The sequence below is a fragment of the Monoraphidium neglectum genome (assembly GCF_000611645.1).
Source record: "Monoraphidium neglectum strain SAG 48.87 unplaced genomic scaffold scaffold00722, whole genome shotgun sequence".
Classification (NCBI taxonomy): Eukaryota; Viridiplantae; Chlorophyta; class Chlorophyceae; order Sphaeropleales; family Selenastraceae; genus Monoraphidium; species Monoraphidium neglectum.
The window spans coordinates 1-9,362 of NW_014012906.1; the positions used below are offsets into that span (position 1 = coordinate 1).

At 64.8% G+C, this 9,362-nt stretch overlaps 4 protein-coding genes across 4 annotated transcripts in view; 2 read left to right on the forward strand and 2 right to left on the reverse strand.

Annotated features, from left to right (window-relative positions):
* Window positions 1–202: 202 nt before the first annotated feature.
* On the forward strand, window positions 203–604 carry MNEG_4990 (hypothetical protein; the record flags this gene model as incomplete). Its single annotated transcript, XM_014046530.1, has 1 exon — window positions 203–604. The coding sequence occupies one exon, from the start codon at window positions 203–205 to the stop codon at window positions 602–604; it is 402 nt and encodes a 133-aa protein (XP_013901984.1).
* Window positions 605–789: 185 nt separating this feature from the next.
* On the reverse strand, window positions 790–1,773 carry MNEG_4991 (hypothetical protein; the record flags this gene model as incomplete). The annotated part of the gene is made up of 3 exons (XM_014046531.1): window positions 790–809; window positions 883–1,318; window positions 1,576–1,773. 3 exons carry the CDS (start codon window positions 1,771–1,773, stop codon window positions 790–792), a joined length of 654 nt encoding a protein of 217 aa, XP_013901985.1.
* Window positions 1,774–3,161: 1,388 nt separating this feature from the next.
* MNEG_4992 (alcohol dehydrogenase GroES domain protein) lies at window positions 3,162–5,282 on the forward strand (the record flags this gene model as incomplete). The annotated part of the gene is made up of 6 exons (XM_014046532.1): window positions 3,162–3,206; window positions 3,516–3,653; window positions 3,858–3,953; window positions 4,193–4,232; window positions 4,430–4,838; window positions 5,099–5,282. The coding sequence occupies 6 exons, from the start codon at window positions 3,162–3,164 to the stop codon at window positions 5,280–5,282; spliced, it is 912 nt and encodes a 303-aa protein (XP_013901986.1).
* Window positions 5,283–6,185: 903 nt separating this feature from the next.
* Window positions 6,186–9,362, reverse strand: part of MNEG_4993 (Protein PRY1) — a gene marked incomplete at both ends in the record, with an annotated part of 6,263 nt that continues 3,086 nt past the window's right edge. The window contains 3 exons of the mRNA XM_014046533.1: window positions 6,186–6,337; window positions 6,550–6,610; window positions 6,884–6,976. Coding sequence (XP_013901987.1) covers window positions 6,186–6,337; window positions 6,550–6,610; window positions 6,884–6,976 — 306 coding nt within the window. The remainder of the gene's footprint in view (window positions 6,338–6,549; window positions 6,611–6,883; window positions 6,977–9,362) is intronic.

The following is a 9,362-nucleotide window of genomic DNA, read 5'->3' on the forward strand; positions in this document are numbered from 1 at the left end:
CCCGCTGCTGCAGCAGCGCCGCCTGCGCGGCGGGGGCGCCGGCGGCGGCGGCCGCCGCCTGCCGCGGCGTGCCGAGGGCGTGCGGCGGCTGCTGGGGCGGCGGCATCGGCAGCTGCCCGCCGCCGACGGGGCCCCACAAGGGGTCGAGCGCCATGGACGACGTCACAGCCGCCGCGGCCGCCGCCGCGACGGCCGCCGCGTGATGGTGGTGCTGGTGCTGGTGCTGATGCTGCTGCGCTGCCAGGTGCGCCTGCGCCTGCGCGAGAAGCTGCGCCTGCGCGAGCGCCTGCTGCTGGTGCTGCTGGTGCTGCTGCTGCACCTGCTGCGGCTGCGGCCAGCCGCCCCCGCCGAGAAGCTGCGCTGGCTGCTGATGCAGCTGCTGTTGCTGCTGCTGCTGTTGCAGCATCGCCGCCCACGCCGCCTGCTGCGTGTCCGCCTGGGCTGCGCCCGCAAGCACCATTCCCGCGCCGCTGCCACTGCCGCTACCGCTCCCGCCACCGCCCAGCACCGGGAGCAACGAGTCATCGAAGCTGACCGGCGCCTGCGGTTGGAAACCCCCCGCCGCGAGCCCCACCGCACCCGCATGGTGGCCGCCCCACAGTGAACCGCCGCTTTGCTGCTGCTGCTGCTGCTGCTGCTGCTGAAGCTGCTGCTGCAGCTGGAGCGCCGCCGCGGCGCCCGGCGCACTCAGGCCGGCAGCGCCCTGCAGCAGCTGCAGCTGCCGCTGCATGGCGGCGTCCTGCGCAAGCGACGCGGCCAGCTGGCTCTGCATTCCAGCGCGGCCATTCATCACGTATGGCATAGATATGCTGCGCCCAGGGGGCACCCGTCGTGCGCCACCCGCCGAAGAGGCCGCGGCTGCTGCCCCAACGCGCGGCGCACCGTACGCCCCGCCCGGCAGGCCCGCACCGCCGTCCAGAGCGCCGCCGCCGCCACCACCGCCGCCGCCGGCCCCCCCATGGCCCCCGAGCGGCAGGTTGTGGCGCAGCGGCGCCGCGCCGACCAGCTGGCGCGCGCTCGTGCTGCGGAGGTCCCGCTGCTGCTTCCGCGGGTGCACGGGGATCTCCCCGTTGGCGCGCATGGCGTTGACCGCGGCCTTGGAAGCGTCGAGGTTGACCCGAGCAGTCTGCAAGTCGAGGCCGGCCAGTGCGGCGCCGACTGCGCGCTTCGCGGCATCCACGTCAGCGGGCGGCTCGGGGCCGAACGACACACGCGGCCGTGCGCCGGCGGGCGTCGCGGCCTGCAGTTGCGCTTCCGGCTGTTGGGGGGCCGCGGGGGCCGGGGCGCCGGCGGGTGCGCCGTTCATCGGGGCCAGGCCCTGCAACATGAGAAGCGGGGGAGAGGACGACACGGTGTTGCGGCGTCGGCTGGCGGCAATTCGGGAGCGGAGTGAGCGGCATCCAGCTCGGAGGGTGCCTGGAGCCACATGGATGGACACGACCCAGCGCTGTGCGATCACGCCACCCAATGACCGGGCGGGCCACTCAACGATGGCCACCTGGCGTACTGCGCAGGTGCTTACTCCAAACTCAGCCCACGTCTGTGTCAGGTTGCTCACAGCCATTCAGCTCGCACCTGGAGTCCCGGCGCCAGGAGCTTCAGCGCGCTGGCGAGCTGCGCGCTAGCCGCGTCGCCGCCGCCGCCCACCGCACCGCCACTGTCTGTCAGGCGCGCCGCAGGCACCTCGCCGGACTTCGTGAGGCCGCCGCCAAGACGGCCACTGTAGATGTCTGGAGTTTTGTATGCGTCTAAAGGCCCTACAGTGTCGTCCATGCGGCCTGGGGGCTTCACAACTGAGGCGCGCGGGCCGGGAGGTGATGGACGCGCATGGGTCGCACCGCGGTGGAAGAAGCGCCCGTGTCAGGTTATGTATAGCTGTTGCAGAACTTTCCACGCGGGGCAGGTAAGCGCTGAAGACCGCTGATATCGAGCCCAGCATGCACCACACGTAGCCGTCTCGTGCCTTACCCCCGGGCTTCTGAGACCGTATCAAAGGCTCTGATTGTCCTATTGTATGCCAAGGCGCTGCTATGAGGGCGCCCTGGCCCTGTCTTGTGTGGGTACCAGGCCCTGTCAAGCGGGGGTGATCACAGTTTTGCTGCACTGCAGCCAAAACGAATTACACAATTAGATGACTGCTGATTAGCGTGGTGAGGACGTGCAAACAAAGCCGGCCAGCAAAACGAGCCAAAGGTCTGGACGATCACACGGGAGATTTTGTCCGCTGAACGCGCCGCTGCAAACCATATGTGATAACACCCGATCCACTGGTGCGATAGAGTGCAGTGGCATCCCCCATACCGACCCTGCACCGCCCAACGGCCGATCGCCGTCGTCAGTGACGCACGTTGGGCATCAACGGTGCGCCAGGATCACGCCCATGATTGAGGCAGCGTCAGCCCCAGAAAAGGACAGGCGCGTGCCACCTGTCCATGGCCTTCGTCCTGCACATACACGCACAGCAGCCGCAAAGAAGTGGGGCGGCAGGCTGGGCTGTCACCCTGCAGGGCAGACCAGTGCAGCGACGGCGGCGCAGTTGCAGCCACACAGGGGCCCCGCGCAGGCTAGTCAGGCGCGCCTTGATGCCATCGTCCACATACCGCCCAACTACCACCTCCTTGCCGCCTGCACCTCTCCCATCATCGCCGCTGTTGTCCGTGCCATTACGGGCAGCGGCAGCCGGGGCGGCGACTCCCGCTGCAGCAAAGTGTGTGCTGGCACCTGGCACGCTTTGGGACGCGCGGCCAGAGGCCTGTTGAGTGACATGGCAGGGACAATGCTGGCGCTGGTTTTCGAGGGGCACAGGGAGATACGGCTCACAGACTCCGCCCCGCGCCCACACCCCTCGGCGCCGGGCGACGCGGTCGTGCGAGTAGCGCTCTGCGGAATCTGCGGCAGCGACCTGCATCCCTTCCGGGGCGACGAGCGCGGCATCGAGCGCGGCACTGTGGTCGGACACGAGGCGAGCCACGAGGGCGGGCGGGCGGGCGGGGCGGTACGGCGCTGCGGCCGCGTTATAAATGCATTTGCAAGTCACAGCCCACCACTCAGCAGCGGTGCGTTTCAGGGCGGGTGCTGATGAGCGGCCTGCTAAACATGGGCGACTTGCTTGCCAAATCCAAGGTTTGCCATGAAGGACCCCCTCGCTGACTCCCTTGCTAATGCCCTTGCAGTTTGTGGGCACTATCGAGTCCCTCGGCAGCGAGGTGCGCCGCCCCTTGCACCCCTACCTGCGCCCTTAAGCATCCGCAAGCCGATGCAAAGTGTACTTGCAGCTGTGCACACACGCATACGCATGCGCCTGCAGGCGCACACACGCGCATGCGCACAATCACTGACAATGTGCACACGGCGACTGGTGGCTCACGCCAGCTCCAGCGCAAGCATGCGCGCACACGCGCACGCACACTCTGGGTCCCTCTCTTCGAGAAAACCCTCTACCACCCCCCTTCTCTCGCTCTCACTCGCGCACACTGACACAACCACACACGCACACGCGCGCACGTGACACTCAGGTGGCCGGCCTGTCCATCGGGGACCGAGTGATGAGCCCCTTCACCGCCAGCTGCGGCGCCTGCTTCTACTGCTCCAAGGGGCTGACCTGCCGATGCAGCCACCCAGAGGCGCAGCTCTTCGGCTGGATCCAGGAGCCGGTGCGCCCCCAATATGCCGGCCGAGCGCCCTGCCGCGGCGCCACCCGCGCCGCTGTTCGCCGCTGAGCTCGTGCTTGCCCCGCCGAAGGCAGCAGCCGCAGTCCTGGTCAGCGCCCAGGGTCGGGGCGATGGCCTGCACTGCATCCGCGCCGCCGCGGCGGGGGTGCTAGATTTTGCGCCGCAACCCATCAACCCGGTCAACAGGCCCCAGGGGAACCCGGCAGCTCAAGGCCGCGCGGCCTCCATGGCGGGCAGGCCCAGTATGTGCGTGTGCCCCTCGCCTCCAGCACCCTGGTCAAGGTGAGCCGCGCGCGCAGCATGTGTGCGCGCGCACGCGCGGCGCAACGCGTTGTGATGCCACTCTTGACGGCGGTGATGTCCGCGCGGCACTGGCTAGCATATCCACATAAGCAGTTCAGGCATGCGAATTTGGCCTGTACGTGGGGGCTTGCGTGCACTTGAGCACGTGCGTTCCCACCTGCATCTGCTATGCAAAGCGCGCACACACACATGCTCACAACCTACAAACCTCTCGGCAGGTCCCTGATGACGTCAGCGATGAGGAGGCGCTGCTGCTGGGTGGGTCCGCTGGCTGAGCGCGACGCTGCGGCTCGGGTACACAACTGGGCACGAGCCCCGGTTGCATTCTCAGCCGCGCACACCCCTGCATCTCACCCCTCGCAGCACGCACGCGATTACAGCTCAAGCTTCTAGGACTCGCCAATCACTGCAGCAGCAAGCTCGCCGATTCCCGTCTCCGGCGCGCGCCGTCGCAGGCGACATCCTCTCCACGGCCTTCTTCTGCGCCGAGCGCGGGGGCGTCGCGGAGGGCGACACCGTGGCCGTCGTCGGCCTGGGCCCCGTCGGGCTGCTGGCGGTCCTGGCTGCGCGCCACCTAGGCGCGGCCAGGGTGTTCGCCGTCGACGGCGTCCCCGGCCGCCGCGCGCAGGCGGCCAAATTCGGGGCCGAGCCGCTCGCGCCGGAGGACGCCGCCGCGGCGGCCGCGGCGGCGACGGGCGGGCGCGGCGCGGACGTCGTGCTGGAGGCGGTCGGAGCGGGCGGGGCGCTCGCGCTGGCGTTTGACCTCGTGCGGCCTGCGGGCGTGGTGTCGAGCGTCGGCGTGCACACGGCGGCGGGGTGGCCATTCACGCCGGTGGACGCCTACAACAAGAACGCCACCCTCAGGTGCCCGGGGGGTGGGAGGGGGATATCAAAACGACAGGGCCGCCGAGGGGGTTGCGCTGCTAGGAAGGCCTGGTTGCTTTCCTGCAGGTATTGACACGGCCTGGTCTCCGGCCCGGCACGTCAATGTGCTTGATAAGCAAGCACACACCCTTGCCTGCCCATGCGCATGTTGTGCCTGGGGTCGAGCAACGAACCGGGGCGCTCCTCAACTGTCAAACCCCTCACCCCCTCTGTGTGCCCTGTGTTGCTGCCGCCGCCAGGTTTGGTCGCTGCCCCGCGCGCGCATACATGGAGCGCGTGCTGCCCATCGTGCAGTCCAAGAAGTGGCCCTTCGCGGACATCATCACGCACCGCATGAGCCTGCGCGAGGGCGTGCGGGCTTACGACATGTTTGAGCGGCGGAAGGAGGGCGTGATCAAGGTAGTGCTGGACCCCTGGAGATGACGCCTCGTGCATTATTCTGCAGCCCTTTATGGGGGGTCGAGGTCGGCTGAGTCAATGAGGGGGCCGCTGAGCCCGGGGTTTGGCAGAGGGACGTGTCAGCAACCTCTACTACCCGACCTGCCCTTTTTTGTGGGCTTGAGCTGTCATTGTGGTCAAACCCCTGCTTAACAGTCTCGCGCTTCGTGTTGCAAACAATTGCAATCCCAGTGCAGCTGACGCCGCGGCGCTGGTGGACGTTGCGACTGACATGCGATGGGGGTTGACCACGTAACCGTTTTAAAATGTGCATGCACAAAAAAAGGGACGAGACAGACAAAATAGTTGGCGGTGGGTCAGGCGGTGGGTCAGGCAGATGTAATGAAATGGCAAGGTTATCCTCTGGGTAAGAACAGCAGTCCAGGCACGGGAGCAGCATGCAAGGGCACAAAAGCAGCATACAAGGCCAAAAGTCAAGGTCCAAGCCAAGCATCATACAGTCCAGAAGCGTTTGATTGACCCGTGGATTTATTCAGCAATGTGGTGGACGGAATTTATTCTGCAGTGCTTGACTAAGCAGGCTGAACACCCAATCAGTACAGAGCGCAGCACTTGGCAGGCACACATGGGTTGCGAAGAGCCGAGCGGATAAAACGGGCAGCATTCCAAGAATCCAAGGTGCTCAGCCCAGGAGCAAGAACATTTGTTATTCAGTGCTTGCCAATGCGCAAGCGGGCCGCTGAATCAAGCGGCCCGCGCGCCATGGTGCATCGTGCGTGCCGCGCATCATGGCAGGAACACATGCAAGGTTGCAAAGAGATAATTCTGAGGATGTGGACAGGGCATATGTCACCAGGTGGGTGTTTGTGAGGCAGTGTTCACGGCGAAGTTCGTGCCGGGGCTGGGTGCAGGGGGTGGTTCGCGCTTTCACTGCGGGGGTGCCACGTTCTGCTGGAACGCGCCCATCACGTTGCCGGCGGGCGAGTAGCGGCAGGTCAGAAGTGCGCCGCTGCCGCAGTTTGGAGCGAACCCACAGCCCAGCTGGGAAGAGCCCTTCCAGACGACCTGGGTGAAGTGACCTGCAGCAGGGTCGGAAGGGGGGGGGGTGAGCAGCAGTGAGTGGCGATTGGGAAAGGTTGTGGGAGTGCTGTGGGTGTGCCGCGCGCAATGGATGGATGATGCAGCCTGGCAGGCCACCATCAAGAGGCCGCCATTGCAATAAGACCGCGGCAGTGGCGTGCTCAAGACAAGCAGGGGATCAGGGTGGGCGGCCTCAACAAACGCAGCTCACCCGTTGCAGAAGAGTAAGAGCCGCTCGCAAAGTTGTAGGAACGAATTTCGTCGTACCACGCCTTGTAAGGGTGGCAAGTTGGTGAATTGGGTGTTGTGTGGGATTAGGGCGAGGTATGACAAGTCACGCATGCGGAGGAGGGTGCTGCCTGGGTGACGGAGGTACAGTAGCAGCCGTTGCGGCATCCTGGGTCGCCATACACACGTGACCAACAGCATCGTATGGCTCTGCCCAAAGCAAGCACATGCGAGCATCATGTTGAGGCACAGTGGAACACGCAGTCGCTGAGTTTGATTAGGATGTGCATGCAGACACCCACACATGCGTCACACACCTGGATAGCGGTGACAGGGTCGCGGTAGCCCTGAGCCAGGTTCTCGCCGTAGCCGCCGGAGGAGTGGCTCATGACGCAGCCCTCCGACCAGGACTGGGCGCCAGACGCAAGGGAGGGGGACCATGAGAGGGGGGCGGCCCCATGCCTGGCTCGCAGCTCGTTGTGCTTGGCCAGGACGGCGGCGGCCCAGTCGCCTGCTTGAGGGACATGAGGTTGAATACAAGAGGAGTGTGAGGGCGAGGAGGGGTTGAGTGAAGGAGTGATCAGCAGGCAGCGGAATTGTTGCATGCATGGGGAATGCCCCATGCGCAAACTGCATGTTTTTGCCTCGGATGCTAAAGAGACATGTCAGCATGCGCCATGCGGACAGGGCGCTAGTTGGCACCATCCATTCTTGCAGCAACATGACCGCCCGCGCTGCATGCGAGGCTTGCCAGCAGGCGCAGACGGAGACGAGGTGGTCTGCGGGGCGCTGGTTGTGGTGGGATACGAGGCGGAAGGGGTGCTGGTTTGCTGCTGTTGCGGCTGCTGGGCCTGGGGGGCCCCCATGGATGCAGCCGAGGTGCTGGACATCATCGAGGTCGGCAAGGAAGGCCAGGACGATGAGGTCGAAGACGACCAGGCCTGGCTGGAAGACGAGGCAAAGGAGCCGCCGCTTGACTGTGCCAAAGACTGTGAGGAGGAGATCCGTGGCTGGTTGGCGCCGCCGCTGCTGGGTCCCCACGAGCCTTTGGGCAAGGTGAGGGCACACCGATAGTTTGACCGGGTGGCGACATCAGGAGGAAGGACACCATCGGGGTGCACGCTGCCGCTGCAGGCTTACGCTTCGATTACAGCATTTCCTATATGTGCACGCCGGATTCTCACCGCTCTGGCCGAGCAGATCGCGCTGCGCAATGCCGCGAGCGGCGAGGAGCGATGGAAGTGGGCGCGCCGCAGCACAGCAGGCCGACAGCGTCAGCAGGAAGAGGTTGAAGTATTTGTTGGACGTCATGTTGCTTTGGTGATGCTCGTGGTGCGGTTGCTGGGGCGCCGGTTGGTTGTGTTGCCGAAGACGAAAATAGCGGCCGCTATCGTATCGAGGTTGACGGTCAGCAAGTCAGAAATGAATTGAACTATGTCCCACGATCCGGGTGCCGCGTATGTAAAGGGACGGTGACCGGCTGCGCAGCTGCTCGCGCCAATTTTTGGGTGCGACCATCAAAGTGCCCGTTGGGCGCCGAATGGGCGTTTTGGAAGGTACATTACATGATATATATGGCACACCTCTCACGTGCGGCCCAGCTGCCCACCTGGCACACCATGCGCCAGTCAACTCTCATGCACAGTCTGTGCTTGAGGCAGCTGCTCGTGCTGCGGCACACTCACTAGAGCCTCCTGGACTCCATGCAGATACGCTCAATAGACAATGTCCCCCAAACGAGAGCTCATTGGCTATCAATTCAGTGCGTCCCAGCCATAGCATATTGGCTTGTGCACACCGCCCCTGGCCTTGTATGTGTGACATCCTGGCTCCGTCCCGAAACCACCAGTGCACCGGCAATTTGTTCAGCCCCAGTTTTCTTAAAGGTGTAGACTATGTGATAATTGCTTGCGGCTCTTACGAGCGGCAGATATGCGGATATGTAAGGCCGTTTGAAGGTCCCATGATCCTATCAAATCGCCGGATGCTCAACAGCCTGATGCCCTCTGCTGCCTGGTCCCTGCTCATCATCCAACACATGAATGGCGCGATTGGCCTCGCACCAGCTCAAGCAACGAAGGATTCCCCCCCTAGCTTCAACACGGCGGGGCGCGGCATGCAGGTGAGCACCGACTTGGGCCTCCTCAAGCCCAGGCTCGGTGGCGGCATGTCTCTCACGACACAATTGCAACATTCCTCTGAGCAGGCCCAGTGCAAATGTGAAGTTGCACGACGACTGGAGCAAGTGAGCTGGCACGACCCAGGGCGCCGCACACCGCAGCAGCACCATTGCGGCCGGGCATAGCAGCATCCAACACCCAGAATCACACACACACAGCTGTATCTGTCATTCAACATGCGTGACGCGTGACCTGCCAGTGTCATCATTATGACATCACCACGCGCGCGGCCCGCCGGTGGGTGGCCTGAGGCTGTCCAGCAGTACCCACTCCAGTGCCATGGCCTCACTCACAACCTTGGTGTACCTGGATGGAGCGGAAAGTTCACGGCGAGAAGCGCTCCGCCACGTTTTAGTGCTGTAATTGGCCCTTCGCCTGGATGGGGCGATAGCCTTTCCCGCCCCATCAGCTTGGCGCTGTGCTGCCGAAGATCAGCACGCAGAAACAGGATTGCGCGGCAACAACGCCTCCTCACAATAAGCGGACCCGCCGCCTTCCATAACCCCAGCAGGCCCAGGCGCTCACCACGCCCCCAAGAAGCGCGACGCGTAGGCCGCGTCCATAGCCACCGCCTCCGCCGCCCCCGCCGCAGCGCCCGGGCCGGCGCGCACGGCGG